Source organism: Xiphias gladius, chromosome 8 (genome assembly GCF_016859285.1).
Source record: "Xiphias gladius isolate SHS-SW01 ecotype Sanya breed wild chromosome 8, ASM1685928v1, whole genome shotgun sequence".
Lineage (NCBI taxonomy): Eukaryota > Metazoa > Chordata > Actinopteri > Istiophoriformes > Xiphiidae > Xiphias > Xiphias gladius.
In genome coordinates this window covers 11,352,383-11,374,029 of record NC_053407.1, presented here as the reverse complement: position 1 = coordinate 11,374,029, position 21,647 = coordinate 11,352,383, and the positions used below count along the sequence as shown (strand labels likewise).

The 21,647-nt window shown below is 39.7% G+C and overlaps 1 protein-coding gene across 4 annotated transcripts; it reads left to right on the top strand.

The window, feature by feature from the left end:
- Positions 1-491: 491 nt before the first annotated feature.
- On the top strand, positions 492-13,628 carry nap1l4a (nucleosome assembly protein 1-like 4a). Of its 4 annotated transcripts, XM_040133202.1 has the most exons (15): positions 493-603; positions 1,639-1,676; positions 2,137-2,209; positions 3,171-3,315; positions 3,806-3,892; positions 5,690-5,824; positions 5,924-5,995; positions 6,099-6,238; positions 6,459-6,604; positions 9,204-9,223; positions 9,329-9,448; positions 9,628-9,663; positions 9,875-9,928; positions 11,410-11,444; positions 11,821-13,628. In XM_040133202.1, the coding sequence occupies exons 2-14, from the start codon at positions 1,661-1,663 to the stop codon at positions 11,413-11,415; spliced, it is 1,050 nt and encodes a 349-aa protein (XP_039989136.1). In that variant the 5' UTR covers positions 493-603; positions 1,639-1,660; the 3' UTR covers positions 11,416-11,444; positions 11,821-13,628. The 4 variants fall into 4 exon arrangements, with proteins under 4 accessions (XP_039989133.1, XP_039989136.1, XP_039989134.1 ...); XM_040133199.1 differs by lacking the exon at positions 11,410-11,444 and having other exon boundaries at positions 492-603; XM_040133200.1 differs by lacking the exon at positions 11,410-11,444 and having other exon boundaries at positions 534-624.
- Positions 13,629-21,647: the final 8,019 nt, after the last annotated feature.

Here is a 21,647-nt window from a genome sequence, read left to right as displayed (position 1 = left end):
GCTTGCATCCATACGCTCACACACTTTATTAGATTCATACAGGCATTGCACATTTTACTAAACTGCTTATAGAAACACCTTATTTGTATTTTGTATTACATATATTTATTCTAAACTTTTGCCTGTGTGTGGTGTCTGTGTGATCTTTCGACTATGTTACACACTTTTGAGATAGGTTATGAAAGGGGGAGTTGGGCCGTCAGAGCAAAATGGATAGAACGGAAACGATATGAATATGAACGTTGTAAATTTAAGATGTGATTGTCACGTATTTGAGACATCATCAAAAAAACGCTTTGGATTTTTCGTCTAGAGAGGGCGCAAAAGCTTTGAGATTATTATCACATTAAATGTGTGCAAATACAGTTTTTTTTATGCTTCATTCGTCTGTTTATTTGAAAGAGCAAAGGCGATTTAGCAACACTGTAGATGATCGCAAGAATTAAATTTTCGCATCGCTGCACTTGAACGCAGCACCGTGCTCTCCTTCACCCACTGACCAATCAGACTCCAGGATGCTGGAGCGCTTGTGCTGCTCACGCGTGGTGGTTGAAGCGAAGACGCGTGAGCGAGGCGACCAGCGAGAATTCCGCTCAGCCAGAGGTAAGACAGCTAAACCAGCAAGTAAGCACAGATATGTCATTACTGCGAGAATTTGCTGCCATGTTGGGACATTAATCATTAACGTTACGAGTTATTTCACTAATTTGACAGACCGCTGTTGAACTGTCTTCCCGACACTTGGCTCTGACTGGAGCCTTTATTAACCCGCGAGCTAACGGTCCTAGCTTGTACTAGCTTGTGAATGCGGCTAGCAGTAGGCTAGCAGCCATAATGTTGAAGGCCAGTTTTATATACATAATCGAAAGGCGTAGTGTCGTTGAATTAGTCATTCACTAGAATATTTTTTCCAAATGCTTTGTGCGAGAGGGGGAGAGGGGGTTGATGTTACGTGCTAATCTTCGCACTTACTGTTAGCTTAAGCATTGTTCACAGCACGTTGCCTCGTAGATCCTTGCTAGCTAGTTAGCCCGATTAGCTGCTGTCAGATTTTTGGCACCGCCCATACTGGATGGTTATCAGTATGTGCGTGTTGGTAAGCCGATGTTAGCGTGTAGATTCATGTGATACTGTTTCATCGGTGGTTCTGTTACTGTCAGAGGCAGCGATGGCCATTTTACATTATATAAATGGAGAGATGCTAACTTTGGCTGTCGAAGCGTAGCCTAGCCCAGCTGCCATTAGCATGCCAGTGCCTCATCGGCCTGCGCTTTCTTAATACCAGTGTTGCTAGTGATCAGTTGGAGAAAACTCAGCTGGTCTGTCACTCTGATTTTCATAGCTGACATTTGTCTCAGTTCAAGTGAAATCAAAGGTTTTACATTTTAATACTGTTGGTTTGAGACAATGTCATGATGAAAAACGTCTCACAAATAGATGTATGATTAAAGCAGAGCTGTTACAATTAACTGTAAGGACTTTGATTAAATGCAGACCCGGGTTTGCTGATGAAATACAATCGACACTGCTGGTTTACTTCATTCACGTTATAGGTAGCTTCCTCTCTCAATAGTAGCTCAGTCTCTGTCATGACCAATGATAAGGATATGTCTAATATAACTGATCTGCTTCCAACAGAGGAAGGAGTTGCCACTCGGTAATGGACGCCAGTAAAGGTAAAGACACATGTAGTTGTATTTTAACTTACCGTGGTAAAGTAGACATCAAATGTGAGAAATGTTGGTTCATCTGATTTGACTCAGTATTTAACATTAGCTTTTATATATTCATGTTTACATGCATGTAATAAAGAGAATTATAGAAGGGCTGACTTGTTTTGTTAAATATAACCTCAGAAATGACCAATTATCAGCAACTCTGACTCAGTCTAAGCATAAACTCAAAATTGTAATTGTCACAAAAATCATATTTATGTGAGGGCTGATTTATTGGATGGATTTTGTAACATCACTTAGTGTATGGCGAGACACGAATAGAACAGCATTGCTGGGTTTTTAACTCTAACCGCAAATGAAAACAATGGCACAACCAACAGTGATGCAATTTTAATAAGTAATTTGTCTAATGATAATGTGAGAGTTACACCTGCATTACTGCTCTTTGTTGTTTTGACAGGTAAAGGGGATCAAGGGATGCAAAATCCAGGTGGGCAAATGGACAGACCTGTCAGCATCCACTTCTTGGAAAGGTCAGTGTAGATGGTTTATACTGTCTTTGATCTAGGGCTCAAAAGAGGTTAAAAATGATATGAAAACTGGAAATATTGTCATGGTTACAATGTGCTAGCATTCACATTAGTTTCTGGACAACTTAAGATGGCAATAGTGCAAAATAATGACTGCTTTTGCTTCTCATCCTGTTCGTCAGTGTAACTGTTTTTAAAAACTTCTACCTATCTTATCTAAACAACAGTTATTAGGGATGAAGTTAATATATGTAGTGACCAAAAGCATTCATATTTGTGTGTTCCTAGACACTTTGATATTATTTACTGCCTGTGCAGTTATATTGGCTATTCAAAAATGAGAAAGTTCTAGTCATAATTGCCAATAGCATATTGATGTAATTGGCACTTACCAATCAAACGATGGCAGTTGCAGCAATTTCCACATTATGTAAACAAGGTGGTGGTTGTGGTGCAGTGTACTTGTGATCTGATTGTGACCTCGATATCATCAGGTGGTTTTTGTGTTAACATATTTGAAATCCTTAATACAGAAATCAAATTAATGCCAAATCACATATAAAATTATCCAGTTGCAGTTCAGTACAGTGAACTATTCTACTGTTCACACCAAATCATACAAAACTTTACACAAATGTAAACCAAAACTTGCTTTTTAGATTATTGACTTTCTCAACTCAACAGAGAAAGTTGATTAATGAGACTATTGAAGTAGTGCAATAATACAATGTCAATGTAGACATCCAAATGCAAACAAAATCATTTTCAATCATATAAAACCATCTTGAGGTCCTTTGGTGCTTCCCAGCCTCCTACGTTGAGGACTCACCAGTTTAAAAGATTAAAAATTGTGTAAGAATTGGTTGAGGATTACAGTTTTACTTCTAAAACATAGTTTATAATTTTAATTTTACTATAAATGGTTTAAATTCAGATCAGTTCTCATGTTTGTCTTCTCTCATAGCATGCTTCCCAAAGCAGTGAAGAGGCGAGTGCATGCCTTGAAAAGGCTACAAGTGCAGTGTGCTAACATAGAGGCTAAATTCTACGAGGAAGTCCATGAGCTAGAGAGGAAGTATGCTGCCCTCTACCAGCCACTGTTTGACAAGGTACAGTTAATAATCTTTTTATAAGAGAACCTTTTCTTAACCTAACTTAACTGTACTTGACTATAACACTAGATGTACAGAATTTTCTTTGCTCAGTTTATGACCATGCAAATAAACAATTAATGTCTCATATTAATTAAGAGACAAAATATTCCCTGCACCAATTGATGGTGAAATATGTCTCTCTGATCCAACCTGAGGTCAGTGAGGACACATCCTTGGTGCTAAATTGAAAACTGTCACAACAAGTAGTCAACTGTTCTTTTGTCAGTCAAGGCTATTTCCAGAGCCAGTGACAAAAACCCAGCCATTCTTAGTTGACCTGAAGACTGGCAGCTGTAATCCTGCTGCACCTGTTTGTACTCTCTCTCTCTCTCTCTGTGTGTGTGTGTGTGTGTGTGTGTGTGTGTGTGTGTGTGTGTGTGTGTGTGTGTGTGTGTGTGTGTGTGTGTGTGTATAATATTTATGTGTTGTAATGTGTCTGTCACAGAGACGAGATATTGTCACAGGATCAGTGGAACCCACAGACGCGGAGTGTGAGTGGCACAGTGATAGAGAGGAAGAGGAGGAGCTAGCTGTAAGTACAAGTTTAATTTGTTTTTCTTTAGAGCCTGATCCCTTTTCCAAATCCTCCTACTTCTGGTTTTCCACAGTAAAGGAAAAGAGATTTTCCTAACTAGCACACAGGACGGCTGAATCTCATAAATGACGTTAGGAATTCGCAAAAAAATTGTCTCCCCTAAAATAAAATCTGGAGTAATAGTTGTAATATGTTATCTAACCATCAATATATCATTACTGTGAGAATTTACATTACTTATATTACAACAAGACAGTTGTAATTACCTAATAATCCAGTATTATAATGCAGCTGAACTCCCAATAAAGCTGTTCTCATTTACATGTTTTCACTTTTGTTGTGCGAAAGAAAACCAGGCTCAGACGTATAGCATGTAGTATTTCAAACCCTTAATGAAAAGGCCACTGGTGTAGTCTAGTGTAGTGGGTATACATAAATGCAAGTTGATAAAACTTGCAGAATAAGGCCATGTAGAACAAAATTTATTCTGGACCTCTCACATAGTTAAAACCTAGTATATGGCTGGATTGCCGTTTATCTGCTTGCCTCTCTCTATTAAGTGAGAGGCCTTGTGGGTATAGTCTCATCTGTGCTCACTAGTATTTTAATTTGGCCGAGTTCCCAATAAAGCTGTTCTCACTTACATGTTCTTCTGTTTCTGTTGTCAGACAACGGAACAAGATTGAAAAAGTGACTGAAATGTGACCATTAAGACCACATGTTAACCAGGAATCACTTCCAAGCCTTTTCCAAGCTGCTGCTCTGCACTGCTAAAATCCTGACTTTATAACCACGACGTTGTCTGACAAAATCACCATGCACATAAGTTAAAGACAAAGGCTGTGCTGGGATTTCAGTTAGATTTACCTGTAAAATGATCATTCACAGAGAAAGTTAGAAGTTCATTCAAGTCAATGCAGCGGTCAATTGAATGAGGGACACAGAGAGGTGTGCCTGCTGAGGGAAAGCCCAAGCTTGCACTCATGGGACAACACTGGCAACTCTCTTCTACGGAAAGTAGCTAAGGTTTGTCCCAAAAGACAGTAAAATTTGCTAGCTTCCTTTTTGAGGAAAAGTCACCAAAGACATCTGAAAAGTCTTAATCTAGTGACAAAGGCTTTAAATTGGCAACACTGCCTGTAAATACCCCCCTGATGACACAATAGAAGCTGCTTGTGCCAATTCGTTTTGAAAGAGCAACAGCCAAGGCGGAAACTCCAATTCTTGGCAGGCCGGCCAGTGGTGTAACTTCAGCACTCAGTAACGCGGCATTTGGCTGACCAATGGTGTAACTTTACCCCCCCCCCTCAGTCAGTCAGTCACGGACATTCGCGTTTATAGTGGCTGGCTCAGCTGTTGCGGTCCAGCCAAAAAACTGATCATAGCACTGGCTGCCAGACTTTCATCACGTGCAGTATTGATAGTTTTTGCAGGAAATGTGCCAGATTACTTAATTAAATAGGAAGAAGCTGTTTTCAACACAAACTATAAGCAAAAAGCTTTTTTTCTCCATGGTGGATGAATAGGCCAATTGGTTTAGTATCTGGAAGGAAAGTAGAGGGTTGTGCGAAATGTGGTTTTAATAAGCGTTACTAGGACTAACAAACTATGATGACTGTTTCGTGTGACTGACCTGTCTTGCTGTTATTCTTTTATCTGATTTCTTTGTACACACAAGATCTGTGTTTTGTAAAGGATCTTGATCTCAATGAGACTTCTTGAAAGCTTAACAAACTAAATTGTTTAGATTTGTACACATTGAATTTTGATGACTGCTCTGCTCACTGCCTGCAGGAGGAAGTAAAGGAAAAGGCTGCAATTGAGGATGCAAGGAAAGAGGAAGCCACGCCAGAGGAAGACCCAAAAGGCATTCCTGAGTTCTGGCTCACTATATTCAAGAGTGTGGACATGCTCAGTGACATGCTCCAGGTACATTTCAATGATTCATCTCTCACTCGTGCCTCTTAGACGTTTCACACTTCTGAACCATGTCCTAAGTCTCTGACGTGTCTGTTAATCTCCCACCAGGAGCACGATGAGCCTATCCTAAAGCACCTGAAAGATATTCAAGTCAAGTTTTCTGAGCCAGGACAGCCAATGGTCGGTGTCAACATGGTGTCACAATGAACTGATATCATTCAAAATTAACAAACCGAGTTAAAAATGCTGAGTGAAATTATTCATCTTGTTCTCTCTCTCACAGAGCTTCACATTAGAGTTTCACTTTGAGTCCAATGGTTACTTCAACAATGCAGTCCTCACTAAAGTCTACAAGATGAAGTCAGAGCCTGATGCCTCAGACCCTTTCTCATTCGAGGGGCCAGAGATCATTGACTGTGAAGGGTGAGAGCCAGAGCAAGCAAACATTATCGTTAAACTGTGGCTTGGACATACATGATGTTGAGTTGTAAAGTAAAAAATAGATATTGCGTGGTTTGTAAAAGATTACTGTTCACTTATATCTACATCCCACATATTAGCCTCCTCTTGTCCCTTATACATTTTACCTTTTTGTGTTCTTGCTTTCTGCGGCCTCACTTCTTTTCACACCTCCTCTATCTAGATGTCAGATAGATTGGCACAAGGGGAAGGATGTGACAGTGAAAACTATTAAGAAGAAGCAGAAGCATAAAGGCCGTGGCACTGTTCGCACTGTTACCAAACAGGTCCCCAACGACTCTTTCTTCAACTTCTTTAATCCTGTCAAAGGTGAGACCACACATAAATAAACGCACGCAAAATGTATTGGATTTCTCTGGAGGTCTACATGTCACATTCAAAGAAATTACTCCTAATTCTTTTGAACAACTTATGTGTGTCTCTCACATACAAGTAATCTTTTAAATCTAAAGCTTTGCTCTGTTAGCTGTGTAGATGAATTATACATGCCTTGAGCAAACCCTGACCTGATTTATTGAAAGCTCTGAGAGGGAGAACCACACACAAATACACCTACTTGACAGTTAACATGTCTTTGTTTACTGCAGGCAGTGTGGCAACATGTTAACATGCATGTCATTTGGTTTTACCATCACCGCATTGAACTGAATTCAGCAGTAGGTGGTGCCAGACCCTTGTACTGCATCAGATTGTGCATTCACTCTACTTTGTGTCGCTGGAATTGGCAGCATGTCTGTTGCCCACTCAGGTTGGCATTGTACATGAAGCTGTGCTCAGTCAACTTTGGAACCTTTACCTTAACTTTGGTTTTTATCATTATTTTCCAGCTTAGAGAGTTAAGGTGTTTTATGGTGCTAAACAGCCAGTGAATGACTACCTTAAAACACTGAATAAACAGAGGATGAATAATACAATGACAGATCCATTAAGTCACACATCTGGAAATGAGTCATTCTCCATCATAGGACCAGTACGTTAGGCAGAATACACCTTTTATTTAATGAATGTATTGTCTTTCCTGTATAGTCAACCTACCTGTCAGACATGCCCAGACTCATTCTGACTTTGAGAAGTTGACCTAAACACTAATTGGCTGAGCGAATGTTTGTCTTACTGGTTCAGCCTTGGTATATGACTGGTGAATATATATATATATATATATATATATATATATATAGCTCTTTGTCAAGTATGTGAAGGTGTGTAGCTCCGGGGCTGGGATGTCGATAAGTGAATACGCCATCACTTACTGATCAACAACGTGCGCATGTGACCTAACTGCTGTGCAGTCCACGGATGTGTGAACAAGATATATTGTATATTTCTTTATTGGGCAGGGATTTTTTTTATTTTTTTATTATTAGATTGGATATGAGAGATGCCACAGCAAATACTGGTTTGGATGGGTCACTACAGAATTATTGAAAAAGAAATTGGTTCTTGTCATTTTTTCAGCATGGCAACGCTAACCAAACGATATAATTTCTCATTCATATCTATGTCTACCCTCAGCGGAAGTGCATTTTGTCATCAATTTTACCTGTTCTCTCAGAATATAACAAAGTATTATAAGAATTTTTTTGTTCAACAGCTAAATATTAACATTGATTTGTTAATTGCACAAATTCATTGGAATTCTGTGTTCAATCATGAGCGAGACTAATAAATTAGCAGGGCGAATTTTAGCTTGTTGCAGATAATTTGACATCAGTGTGTATGTTAGCACATAAGTAATAAGTCATGTTTGTACAGAAATTGCAAATATATGTTTGAGGTAATTTAGAAACGGTATCTCCATCACAGAGCACTGACAACTTTACTCTAAAATGTCCTGCTCAGTACATATGTTAAAAAGAAGAATCTCAACCAATATATCATTCTTTTTTTTCTTTCTTTTTTTTTTTTACACCAAACTGTCAAATAGCAATGTCCATATAAGCCTCAAAAATCCTGTATCAGTTGAGCTGTAATTTTACGCTCCGCCATGAAAAAATTTCTTTGACTGATGTGTTAGTTTGTATTTATGATGTTAGTTGTTGCTCAGACTTTGTTTGAAAGTTGGTCCAAGCACAGGAAGAATTATTTTAAAATGACATACAAAACTAGTGTTTTATTGTAGATAGCAAGCTAACAGCTAAAATGTAGGCCAATTGACCAGATAAACGGAGACCACTGTGTAGTGTTATACCAGAAAAACAGGCCTTTCAGGCCCTTTTTCAAGATTTTGCAGTTATTAAGGAAAAACTGTGTCATTTGGCCCAAATCTTTATAGTTTCAGATATTGTTCACATTTAAATAATTGTCATGATTAATCAAAACAATTTGGGAAAAATCGACTGTAATGCACCTAAGGCATTGTTCACATTCCCTTTCACTGGGTAATTTTAATTCATTTGCACTGGCAGTCAGTGTGCTCAAAAAGCATGAGTCATATCAAGTGCTTTTTTTAAAATGATGCTAATGATGGTTCTGTAGTTGACATATGAGGAAATTATGATGTTCACCCTGTAGCGTGTACACAGAAGAATGTAAGTGTAACAAAGCAGTTTCCCCTAATACAATATTGTTGAAAGAGCGGAAACGACAGGATGATATCACCTTTAGTCAGTTCATCGTCGGGATAGTGAAGCACAGCTGTTCGCTAACGGCCTGTCATTGCCTGACCTCATTTAAAGTAGCATAGTTTTTGCCAGCAATGGACTTTATGTTGTTGGTTGAGTTTACCAACATGAAAGCTGTCTCAATTATAAAACAAATGTAATGTCTGACTGTGACTGTCTGCCTAACTAATTAAACGGTGTTTAATCCAATCAAACCCCTTTTCCACTTTTTATCTCGCCTTAAAATTCCTTGCAAAGCAGTGTGTTGAGGTGCTTATTGCTTAAATTCTATGTCCTTTCCCTTACAGCTTCACCAGATGAAGAAATGGTGAGTGAAATGCAGCTTGTTCTTCATAAAATCACCACCCATTTTATTGCTTCTTCTCTTACCATCAACATAGTGGATCTGTGTGACTGTGTTCTTGTTTTATAGGACGAAGACTCTGAATTCACTCTAGCCACAGACTTTGAGATTGGTCATTTCTTCCGTGAGAGAATAGTTCCCAGAGCAGTGTTGTATTTCACCGGAGAGGCCCTGGAAGATGACGAGAGCGTGAGTGATTTTCCTCCAACACGCGTACACGCACGCAGTTACACATGAACACAGAAAAACTGTAGTAGTCTAGCAACAAGAATGTATGTTTGAAAACTGACCCTTTTGTGGTTATATAAGCTAAACTTCTCAATGTTAGATGTGTTTTCCCCCTTGATTTTATTATGTTTTTATTGCAGTTTGAAGAGGAGGAGCTGGAAGAGGGAGATGAAGAGGTTAATAATACCACTTTCACTCACAAATGTTGTGCATTTAATCTGAAATACCAGACATCTAGTTATAAGAACTCCCACAGGACTTGGGTGTGCAGTTGTACCATCATACATATCACTGCTAATCCTTAGAATTATACCAGTCCCTCTTATATATTTTTCTTAAACAAGGGTCGTTTGCCTCTCTTAGAATTATCTTGTTTTCTTGTGTCAGGAGCAAGACGAGGACGGTGATGATGACGATGATGATGGAGACTTTGAACCCAAGGTCGGTTTGCATCATGCACTATTTCTGTCTACTTTAAATATGAATATTTAATTTAAAAGATGCTGTCACTGTCTGTTACCTTCATAGAATATCCAATTCAGTTCAACTTTATTGTCTTAATACTAATTTACATCAAAACATAATCTTATCGTTCTGCGATAGTCCAGCTTGCTAAAAATAATTTTAAAAACATGCAAAATTATTCAAGGGCCACAGTAATCAAAGTGTACTCTGTTGTATAAAGTGTAAACAAGCGTAGAGTGTACCATACAACTTAGAATGTCTTTACCAAAGACTGTATATAAAGATGGCTGACACGTCTTCACTTCCTCTCACTGTACCAGAGTCTGCGCAGAATTGATCGGTGGGTTGAGCCACACCGTTGAGGCCCCGCCCATACACATGCCCGACTAAATCGCAAGCACACAGCTGTCAATCGTGACATCACAGCCCCTTTTTTATAGCATCGAATAACTAATTAAAACCAAATTTATCAGAAAAATGAACAACTGAGTACACATCAGCGTGATAAGAACTACCTAAAATGACAGAAACCGTATTTGGGAAAAATTAATTTGACGTGGACTTACATTTTTTTTTAATTTGGCCCATGTCCCATCCGCTAACGGGGAGCTGGTTTTATGACCTATACTGTAGCCAGCCATTAAGGGACAATCAGGATGTTTTTGCTTCACTTTTGGGGAGCTGTCATGTCCATCTTTATATACAGTCATTGGTGTTTACACCACCAATGATTATCTCAATATCCAAAATAGTTGTCATTCTTAGGTGAGTTTGACCTGATCTTCAAGAGATTTTTTTCCCCCCTGGGAAGCACCTGTACATTACAAAACAGTTGTACAGGCAACTGTGTTACGCTTAAATTCCAGAGTATAATCCAGGAAAACTTGCAGTTTTAATAGTTGCTATCATAGCAGAGACCCACGATGGTGAGAATGTGAGTGTCCCTTCACGCATTCATTCAAGTTCTTTTTATTCCCTGTCCAATTTTCACCACCAGCTCAGACATGCAATCCATTCTGCATATGGTAGAGTTTTAAAGAGGTGTTTGTTTTCCCTGCTCTCACTTTCTCAGGCTACAAAGTATTATGTAATGACAGCCAGAGAAAGAGCCATTTATTTAGTTGGGCTGAGAGTCGAGTTGAAATGACTATGCTCCATTATGAGCTATTCCAGTCTAATAGTGAGTAAGTGTGCATAACATGTCCTGTAAGCAGTTTTTGTGAGTGAACAACAATGCTACTGTGTCTGTGAATGAGTTTCTTAAGTAGCCTGTTGTGTTGAGTTTTTCTCTCATGGTACCTGCTGACAGTTTATCAGTTATTCATTTTCCCTCAGGAATTCAGGGTGCTAAGTCAGCAACTTCACCAATGTTTCACTGTGCTCACTATTTCTCAGTGTGACGATTAAACTTTTGCATATTGTTGTCTCTCCCTCCCCTGGATTCCCCTCCATTACAGGCATAATCAATCATTCTCACCCCATGCATTTCTAGGTAAGGGAGAAATAAGGACGGCGTCCCACATACGTTGTACGCTGTCTTGTTCTTTGGCTTTGGATTATTATTCTGGCTGCCTCTCTTTTTCACTACATCCTTGATTCTCCCAGTAGTCCAAGGTGTTTAGGACTTTACTCACATCTTGGGTAGATACAGCTTCTATTCTTCCTATCCTGTCTTTCTTCAATCCATCTACTTGTTTTTCCTCCTGTAGTCCCATCCCAGGTTTCTAACATTGTTCCCTTTGCTGTACAAACCAGGAGCTTTCAATTCTCTAGCGCCTGCCTTCTTTTTAGCTGCTTCTTCTTGCCATTGGCTTCGTTAGCGCTCTCTACTTATTTTCTAATCTGGTTTCTCTCTCTGCTCCCCACAGAAAGAACAGCCCCAGCCTGCCGAATGCAAACAGCAGTAACCACGGTGATCAGGGGAGGTGGAGACCTGCTGTCAGTCAATTCAGTTCTTAGCCAATCAGCAAGTCCTCCTACTCTTACAGGCTCTGCCCTTTTATGAACTCTCACCTGAACGCAATAGAACGCAAACCAAACTGCGTTTTTACTATGTGCATGACTTCTTTTTCTTTCGTCTTGCGACCATCTCACCCCTTTTTATTTGGCTTCATTCAGACTCAAAGCAGGAAGTTACTTGACTCTAATTCAAATACCATGGCATCACATAGGAACAGTTGTCTTCTTCTTTGGCAAGGGGGAGTAGGTTACTACTGCCAAAACACTCAGAACATCATCATCTGTAAAAAAAAGATAGGAAAGGAATGGATCCCAACTTTAGTTTCATGGAAATAAATCAGTTACTCAGGGTTTTTTAACGCCAACAAGAGAAGTGATAGTTAACCAGGAAACTGCTGAACAAGTTTTACTTAATCTTTCACTGGGGTTGAAGTGTTTTTCTTTTGTTATGGTGTTTTGTTTTGTTTTTGTGTTTTTTTTAAAGAGACATACAATGTATCATTTTGAATTTAATTTACTTTTTTTTTTTTTTAATGTTCATTGTCATGTCATTGGACTATTTATTCTGGTGTCATGCAGCTGTATGAAGTGGTGCGCTTTGGGACCTCTCTAAGGCCCAGCCACAGTTATAGGCTCCTTCTCATTGGCTCAAACATTATTTGGGCTTAGCAGGTCAACAAGACGTGAATACTGCCAAGTAGTGTTTTCTATGATCAAAATACATTTCAAACTGAGAAAATCTGTTGCCAATTGATAATGCTCACTTCTGCCCAGGTGTACTGGGTTTAACAAGCATTTAAACTGAGCACTTAAGTGGACACGTAACACTAATTAAGATCACGTGACAGGCGTGTGGTTATACCTTGCATATAACCTCATATATTACTCTCCTCTGTTTGCACCATGACCTGTTTAAATTCTCTTTTAACCTGTGTTACACGGATACAAAGAACAATTTATGGAATTAAGACAAGACTTTTCCAAGCCTAAGCATCACATGTAGGCTGGTAAAATATTTCCTTAGAGATGACAGATTTAAGCACTCACAGTGGCTGACACTCAACATTTTGTGGTTTATAAGATATCTCTTCTGGTATGTGTTTAGTTCTTAAGAAATTTCATCTAGAGTCAGTGATGGGACAGGGTGCAGGATGTTTGGAGCAAATATAAATTCTGTTGCCAAGAAGCTAAAATAAAAGACAACACACACCGTCCTCTTTTATTAAATTGTTTGCCAATTGTCATTAACACATTGTAATCTAAGTCAATGTTTAAAGTTGTTTAAGAATATATAAATATTTCTTTTATTGTATGACGATTAAGTAAAATGTCTGGATAACAAGTGGAAGAGGTTGCCAATATATTTTATTCACTGCTCTTGGATTTTGGCCATTTCGTTGGACCCCTTAGCCTGGTGGCTGGCGACAGCAGAATAATACCCACCCTTTCTCTCTTTTTAATAAGAACGATTGTAGATCTTGTTGGATAGATCTCCCAGAGCCACGGTTGACATCTTCAAATCTACCACATTGGACCGTGTGCTAGCAATGGCCTTAAGTGGTTCTTATTCACAATTTGTTACTTGCGCAATATTTCTTTTCAATTTGTACAGAGTTAGTTAAAATATTCTATTAAAGTTGTGCAACATGGAAATGTCTTTTCTATGCTCTTTGTCTTTGGTGTGTGTTTGTGTCGCAATCTGTCGGTTTGCAAGTAGTGTAGAGCAGTTGTTCCCAACCTGCTCAGCTTGTGACCCCTTTTAAATTAAGTAGTGATTACTTGCAACACTTCATCACAGGTTACATACTGTATGTATAGAAAATACAAGGAGTTCCACTAAAGACTGATTTTCTCTTTGAAAATTTAAATCACACAAAGATATAAGCAGAGGTTGGAGAAAAGTCCAGGGAAAATGAATAAAGGTTTGTGTAGCAGAACAATATTTTTCTTCTTTCCTTTGTCATTGTCACAGACTTGTGAATTTGATGCCGTGGAGATTTGTTCAGGGATTTTAAATCCTCAGGAGAATGGTAAAGGGCTGTGAAAGTAAATATGTGAAGTTTTTATGTTTCTTGAGTAACTGTTAATGACCTATAGATTTGGTTTTTACGGCCGACATAACAGAAAAGGACGTGTTACTAAGAGCATTAATGGTTCTGTTCTATTCCAGCGTACCAGTAAGCCATAACAGTGTTAGTGAGTCAGCATGAATAGTAGCAGGACCCTGAAACTGAAGCAGCTAAATGGAATTCAGGAATCCGCTGCTTTTCCTGCAGTGACATTTCAACATGTCAGCTGTGAGAAGGTCCATTGAGCAAGGCTCTTAGTCCCCAACTGGACCAGTGGAACTGCTTGATACTTGCCAGTAACAGACTGCTCCTAACTGACCAGCTCAAAACATTTCTATTGCTGTCGAGAGATTATGCACACACACAACTTTGCTCGGGTTGACGCACATGCTGTTGACAGCACAATCTGACAGGACACTGAATAGCCACACACATTGACTTTACTATTAGGCATCAGGTGACGATTTGGGAATGATTGGCGAGAGCTTAGAGCACAGCCTGCAGTCACAGCCTCGGCTTGCTGTACCTGAGAGCAGGGGACCCTTTTCTGCCCCAAACACCATGGTAACTTTGTAACAGCAGGGTGGTATCCAGGCCGGAGGAATTTGCTTACTGTCAGCCCAAAATCAGGCAAGGCAACCAGAATGTCTGGAATTCTGTCTTGCAGATAATGGAAGCATGTACACTCCTATGGGAGACCCTTGTAATGCATTGTGGGAGATAATGGCTGAGTGCTGAAGTTTCTTTCCCAGCAACCCAGGTTTTTCTTTTTAAGTGCTGAAAGGTAGGTGCTTTCTTATCCTGTCACCTTATCCAGCAACACTTACATTTCTGTGTGTTTATAATTCTATCTTCATGGGAACAGAGGTGTCAACATGTGACCGTGTGAGAAAACAGAAGTCTGGTTTTGATCAAGATTATGACACAGGCTAAGGCACTGTCGACACTAAGTTTAAAAATACTGCATTTAATATTAATAAAGTTACGAACAAAACAAAATGTATGAGGGGTTTTGAAGTTTGGGAGGAACGAGTTGGCAACAGTGGATTCTGATCCTTCGATCCTACACAGGAGACGAACCACAGACTGAAATCTCGCCAGTTTCTTTCTGTAATGTTGGGGATTTTACTCTACAGACTTGTGAACAAGACCTTATTCATGCTGAGGGCTGCTGTGTGGGGGTTTGAGGATTGCCTCGCTGTAACAAGGAGTCCGATTGTGTCTGAACACTCATTTCTGTGCTTTTAATTACAAGGCCATGGAAATGGAACTGTACACATACTAGCTTTGGGTTTGCACTGAAAATGTATATCTACATTGTCTCTGTCAATTAAATTTGTATAAGTATACCCCTAGTATAAACAGTGGCCTAAGAAAGTATCAGACCCCTTCACCTTTTGCTCACTCTATTTTGTTGTACATTTGTCAATGCCGTAATGACAAAGTGAAAATATGCTTTGTCAAGAAATTTTTGCAAATGTCTTAAAAATTAAAAACTGAAATCATTCAATCATTCAATCAATCATTTACAAATGTATTCAGACCCTTAATGTAGTATTTTGTAGAAGCCCCTTTGACATCAATTACACCTTCTTGGGTAGGTCACTACAAGTTTTGCACACTTGGATTTGGGCAGTTTTCCCATTCCTCATGGCAGATCCTCTCAAAGTCCATCAGATTGGATGGGAAACACCTTGGAACTGGTATCTTCAGGTCTCTGCACAGATGTTCTATGGGGTTTAAGACTGGGCTTTGGCTGGGCCACTCAAGGACAGTCAGCAACTTGTCTCGAAGCAACTCCAGGGTTGTCTTGCCTTTATGCTTCGGGTCATTGTCATAGTGAAAGGTGAACCGTCGTCCCAGTCTCAGATCACTTGTACTATGGAGCAGGTTTTCTTCAGGGACATCTCAGTATTTGGCCTCATTCATCCTTTCCTCAGTTCTGACCAGTCTCCCTGACCCTACCACTGAGAAGCATCCAGATAGCATGATGCTAACACCTTCCTGGCCAAGGAAACTCCTTGCCCAGTTATTCAGTTTGGCCAAACAGCCAACTCTATGAAGAGTCCTGGTTGTTTCAGGCTTCTTCCATTTGAAAATTTTGAAGCCATTGTAATCCTGGGAACATTCAAAGCTTTTGAAAGTTTTTTTTATACCCCTGTTCCGATCTATGCCTCACCATAATTTTATCATTAAGGTCTACAGAGAGTTCCATGGACTTCATGGCTTGGTTTTTGTCCTGACATGCAGTGTGAATTGTGGAACCTTATTTACACAGTTGTGTGCCTTTCCAAACTATGTCCAATCAACCCATATTTAATAAATGTTAAAAAATGTGTAAAAATATGTTTTCATTTTGTCATTATGGGTGATTGAGTGTAAATTGATCAGCAAAAATGGCAGTTTTACCCATTTAAAATGAAATCTGCCACATAATACAGTGTGCCAAAAGTGAAAGGGTCTGAGTACTTTCTGAAGCCACTGTATATACACTGATCAGCCACAACATTAAAACCAAATTACCGGTTGTCATGATTCGGATGATTCATAGTGTATATATACAGTATCTCTCTCTCTCTCTCTCTCTCTTTCTCTCTTATATAGGTACATCATTCATTCAAAACATTAAAACTGGTAACTGGTTTTAATGTGCCTGATCGAGACATCTGTCAGAGGACTAGCCTCTAATACACAGAATTAGATGCTAGTCCAGTAATTAAGTAGTAATACACCAAACATTTATGAAAGCTTATACTGTAGATGTACAGTATATCAGATAAACATCTCAAAGGATATAAGAAAATGTTAATTCTGAATCTAAGAAATTTTTTGGTAGCTGTAGTAAAGATCCAAAAAATAATGTTAGTGATTTTTATCATTGACGTCACAACCAATTTCAAGCCTAAATCTCAGACTAATAGTTCTTAAGAAATAAATTAGTTAAATACATAAGTATCTGGACACTGACACAATTTTCATAATTTTCGTTTCATGGCCAAACCTGGCCAAGAAACTGATCAATTGTCAATTGTCCAATTACTTTTGTGCCTCAGAAAAGGAGGGACTATGTAAAAATGGCTGAAATTCTTCAACGATTTTTACTAGATTTTTCTTAAACCCCTTGAATTAAAGCTGAAAGTCTACACTTCAATCACATCCCAATGGCTTCATTTCAAATTCACTGTGGTGGTGTAAAGAGGCAAAATTACAAAAATTGTGTCCAAATACGTATGGACCTAACAGTATATGGAGATTAAATGAATGAGATTAAATGCCTAAATGATCTCCTGTACAGCAAACTGCTTTTTCAACTCCATGAAAATTGCATCAGATTACACTGTCAGACAGTTGGATATTCAGATTATTGCAGGAGAATCTAATTTTATTTAAAAAAGAAGGTCGGTAAAGCAGTGGGACTCTCTTCTTCCTGAAGGTACATTAGAATAGTTTCTGTCTGTATTATGAGAAATATTTTTGTATTTAGAAATTTAGACCACAAGCAAACCCAGATGTAGCACCAGTCACACCCTGCAGTGTTAGAAAGGTGACCTTGAGACCCAGAGAGTAAAAAGGATCTCTGAAACTGAGCACACCATTCATGAGACAAAACAACTCATTTGATCCTGTTGACAGACAGGAGAATGAAAAGAGGGAATACAACAGGCTTTATTTTCTGTGCTCTCCATGACATCCTCTGCACACCTCCCCTTAGCTGTTTGATGTTTTGACAAGTGTGTATGTGCATGGATGGGTGGACAGAGAGGATGTTTAACTGAATCAACAACAGAAGAAGAAGAAATCAGTTAGGAGATGATCTTTATGCTGTGCACATGTCCAGAGCAGCAGAACAAAGGAAAGTATTCAGGACTGCCGGGATTATCCCTAAATGACGCCGCCTGCCATCGTCTCATCCCCATCCAAGGGCATAGTCTTCTTCCGACCTTCCTCCCAAATGCAGCTGCACCCACCGTCCCACTCTTGGCTCCTAAGGTGCTTTTGGCAGATCTTCTACATGAGCACACATATGAGTGTTTGTGAAGGAGTTTGTCTGTGTGGGGTCTTTTGTATCGTTCCCTCCCATTCGGAAGTGATGTGAGCCAGATTGCGTTCCAGAGAAAGAAGGGAATAGAGAGTTGCTTTATGCTGCTAACGCCGGGTTGGTGCTCAGAACTGAATGAGCTGAACTGGCAGTGTGATAAAGAGCCCATTGCCTCTTAGATCTGATAATGTTACTAGTGGCGCAAGAACACTCAGCTTTGCACACAGACTGATTATGGACATGTCTAATTTTGGTTGTTCTTTCAGTTTATCAACTGCTGCATGAAGAACAAAGCTGAAGTTATTGTCTCTCACGCTAGCAGCATTGCTCTATGAATGGCAACGTTGGCTGCTCAGTCTTCTACTTTGTCTTCTTAGTTTTGTTTATGTAAGTCACTCCAAACTGGAAACTCAGGGATTTACTCATTCACAACCCCCATTGAACTTAGTAGAATTTCCAAATTTTTACATAATTTTTCATAATTTTAAAAACAAAGGTAAAATGTCAATACCCTTTATGCAAGCACTTATAAAAGTTTCGGTCTTCTTAACAATGGAAGGTTGTTGCAGGAGTTTTCCTTCTCCCGTGTCGTTTCATTGATGAGCCCACTACGCCGCTGGAAGGCTCAACAGTGAATTCTGGCAACCCAGAACCCCCCCCCCCCCCCCCCCCACCGTGTCATCCTGGCCTGCTACTTCGGGGTCCAGCAGGGGCCTTTCCTCTTCATTCAAAGCCTTTGGCTGCTTCTCTCTGCTGCCTGTGATGCAGCTTTGATGGCTATGTGCAGGCTCTGGCCTCTGATTCCCAAGTTTTTAAACAATCTGGTGGTAGATTTGCCACGAAACCTCTGCAACCTACCTCCAAAGGGCAGACTTCCAGCCACTATGTTGTGCTTCAGCCTTTAACTCGGCATAGTGTAGATGTTTTCACTCATAAGCCTCGTCCACTCCCAGGGTACAGTGAGCTCAGTGATGAAGACTTTTTAGAGAGAAGGGGAACAGAGCACCAAGTCCAGCCTTAGGGTGGTGGTAGCAATCTCTGGAAAGGAAATACAAGTTGTCAACCCATGTCAACCAGCATCATCCAATTGCAGGCTAAGTGCAGCCGGTCTCATTCCAGTGGTATGGAGCCGCTCCTTGTTACCTTAGCCGCCTCACAGACAAAGGTAATTGTTTGTAGGAGGAGTAATGTATAACGTGTAACGTCCTTGGTGAGGCTGACTTTAAACCTGGTGAGAATGTGTTTGAGGAAGGCTGGCATGGAATGAAGGACACACCCTGGATCTTCCCCCAGCCACTAACGAAGATGAATGGGTGTTGGAAGGAAGTATGAAGCTGTGATTGTAAAACTTAATTGTCCACTCTCCCTTGGCCCACTTTGCAGCCTCCTCCTGACAGAATAGTTCTCCCACTACCATCTTTGTCATTCTGATGCTGTGGCCTTATATTTTATGCATTTTGGGAGTAAAGAGACAACCCTGCTCGCTCAATCATTAGAGAGAGGGCTACTCTAATTTTTTTGAAGAGGAGGAGATGACTAAAATTTTGTTTTTAAGTTGTAGATTCATTTCAGGCAAAAACTGATAAAAAAAAAAAAAAGAAAAGAAAAGACGGAGCAAAACTTGAGGGGAAATGATATGTGCAGTTTAAATCAAAGGCTGGCAAGAACATTACCTCACATGCAAAAGGGCAGTTCCGCTTAAACTATAATCTCTCCTGACGGCACCTGCTGTACATAAACAAGACCTGCAATGCACTGCGGAGGGCTCATGGGAAAACTGTTTGGGGAAGGGCAGCGTCCTTTGGCAGAGCTGTGCACAAGCTCCTCCAAGAGCGAGACCAAACATGGCTGTGACACACTGGGTTTCACAATGCACCTTTTCCATCGTCTCAGGCCAACCTGCTCTTTCAAATCCCTCCAGTCATCTTTTTCTGGAATGTTTGAATGTTTGATGTAGGCGTTAGGTGATGGAAATATGGAGACATTTTGACAGCTGTTGGCCAAAACACAACACACACATTATGTTTTATTTATTTATTTATTTCGGACTTCTTTCCGGTTGGACTTTATCCCAGCTTGCTTGGGGCATGTCGAGTCTAGCTGACTGGCACGTCATTCTGGATTGCGGAAGGAACAGTTTGGCAGAATGAGGAGAATGCGTGAACTCTTTGTAGAAAAGGCAAGGACGAGTAATCAAACCCAAGCTGACCTCTAAGTCACTGTTTAACTAAAACAACATTTGAGGAAATATTCGAAAGAGCAGGTGGCTTAATGTGGGGAAAAAAAAAAGAAAAAAAATAATTTAATGGCTCCCGGTGCCAAATGGATATTGAACTGTAGAAAGAGTTGAATGTACCAGAGTTATCAGAAAGTTCTGCTGTCATCTGTTACATCAAAGTGGTCAACCAGGCACACTTTGTTCTTTTAAGTTTATCTATGTGTGATTAAAATGTAAGATTATTTGTATTAATGTTAAAATGGTCACTATAACTAAGCTAATCTTATTTGCTTTACTGCATTATCGCAGGTTACCTTTTCTTCCTGGTATGTGTGGGAAAGCAAGCTTCACACCCAATCACAACATAGCGACAGGGCAGCACACCTCTGTTTGGATTTATGAATGGATCAGTGAATGAACAGGGAACTAGGTGTGGCATGTTTAACCTGAATCACGCTCCTTGACTTCCGAGCACAGATAAAGCTGTCAGTCAGACTTGGACTACATTAACAGGTAGTAGGTTACACAAAGGCGGGCACAGAAAAAAAATCAGAGATCATTTTGTGTAATCATAGGCTTTTATGCGTAGCTGCCTCCAAAATATTGCATCACATATTTCTGGTTGAGCCCTTAAATTCATGGGAGCATGAGGTAATTCAAGGTAATCATTAAAAGAATGTGATGATGTGATTTTGATTGATGACCGCCCGTCAAATCTAGACTCAGTTCAATCACTTCTGCTGCATAAAATGAGCAAACATGTAGGAGAATTTCCCTGAGTAATTCATCATCTTTTCACTCCCTTTTGGCTTTATGCAGATGATCTGTCAATGAGGCGTTATCGTAGTGTTCTACTCCACATTGTTACTGGACAAAAAAATGGATAAACCATCGTTTAAATGATCATTTTTGGTTATAGCTCAGAGCTGGACCGCACAAGACCACTAAAGGTTTAACCATCAAGTCTAAAGGTCTGGTTCATTAGTCCGCTCCCACCACAGTTCTATGGAAAGACTCTGGGTTTATCATATAAGCCGTAGGGAAGCTATGTAGACAGCAAAGTGAATGCTACATTCCTGGCCAGGAGAAGGATTGCAGACCTGCATACCTGCCATTCTTTGTAGAGTCAAATTGGTAAGAATGAGGTGCAGGACTCCCCGAGCGACTCGCTAGATGGCATCTCATAACTCTTGCATGGCTCGTGTGGCGTGTGAAGGAAGTGTGGTTATCACAGAATGCATGGTTCATACAAATTTGTGTTGAAGTATGTGTTAATGTAACAACAAGTAGTGTGTTATTTATTAGATTGTTTCTTCTGGCCTATCAATAGTCTGGAAATACATGTCGTAATAATAAGGCAATTGACGGAAAGTACCGAAGTACTTTTACTTAAAAACTCTACTTGAGTAT

What these genes read in the sequence shown, in the direction of transcription:
- nap1l4a (XM_040133199.1), top strand. An exon ending in TGCTCAGTGACATGCTCCAG is followed by an intron (nt 5,825 to 5,923) that starts GTACATTTCAAT and finishes ATCTCCCACCAG; the next exon opens with GAGCACGATGAGCCTATCCT. An exon ending in ATGGAGACTTTGAACCCAAG is followed by an intron (nt 9,929 to 11,820) that starts GTCGGTTTGCAT and finishes TGCTCCCCACAG; the next exon opens with AAAGAACAGCCCCAGCCTGC.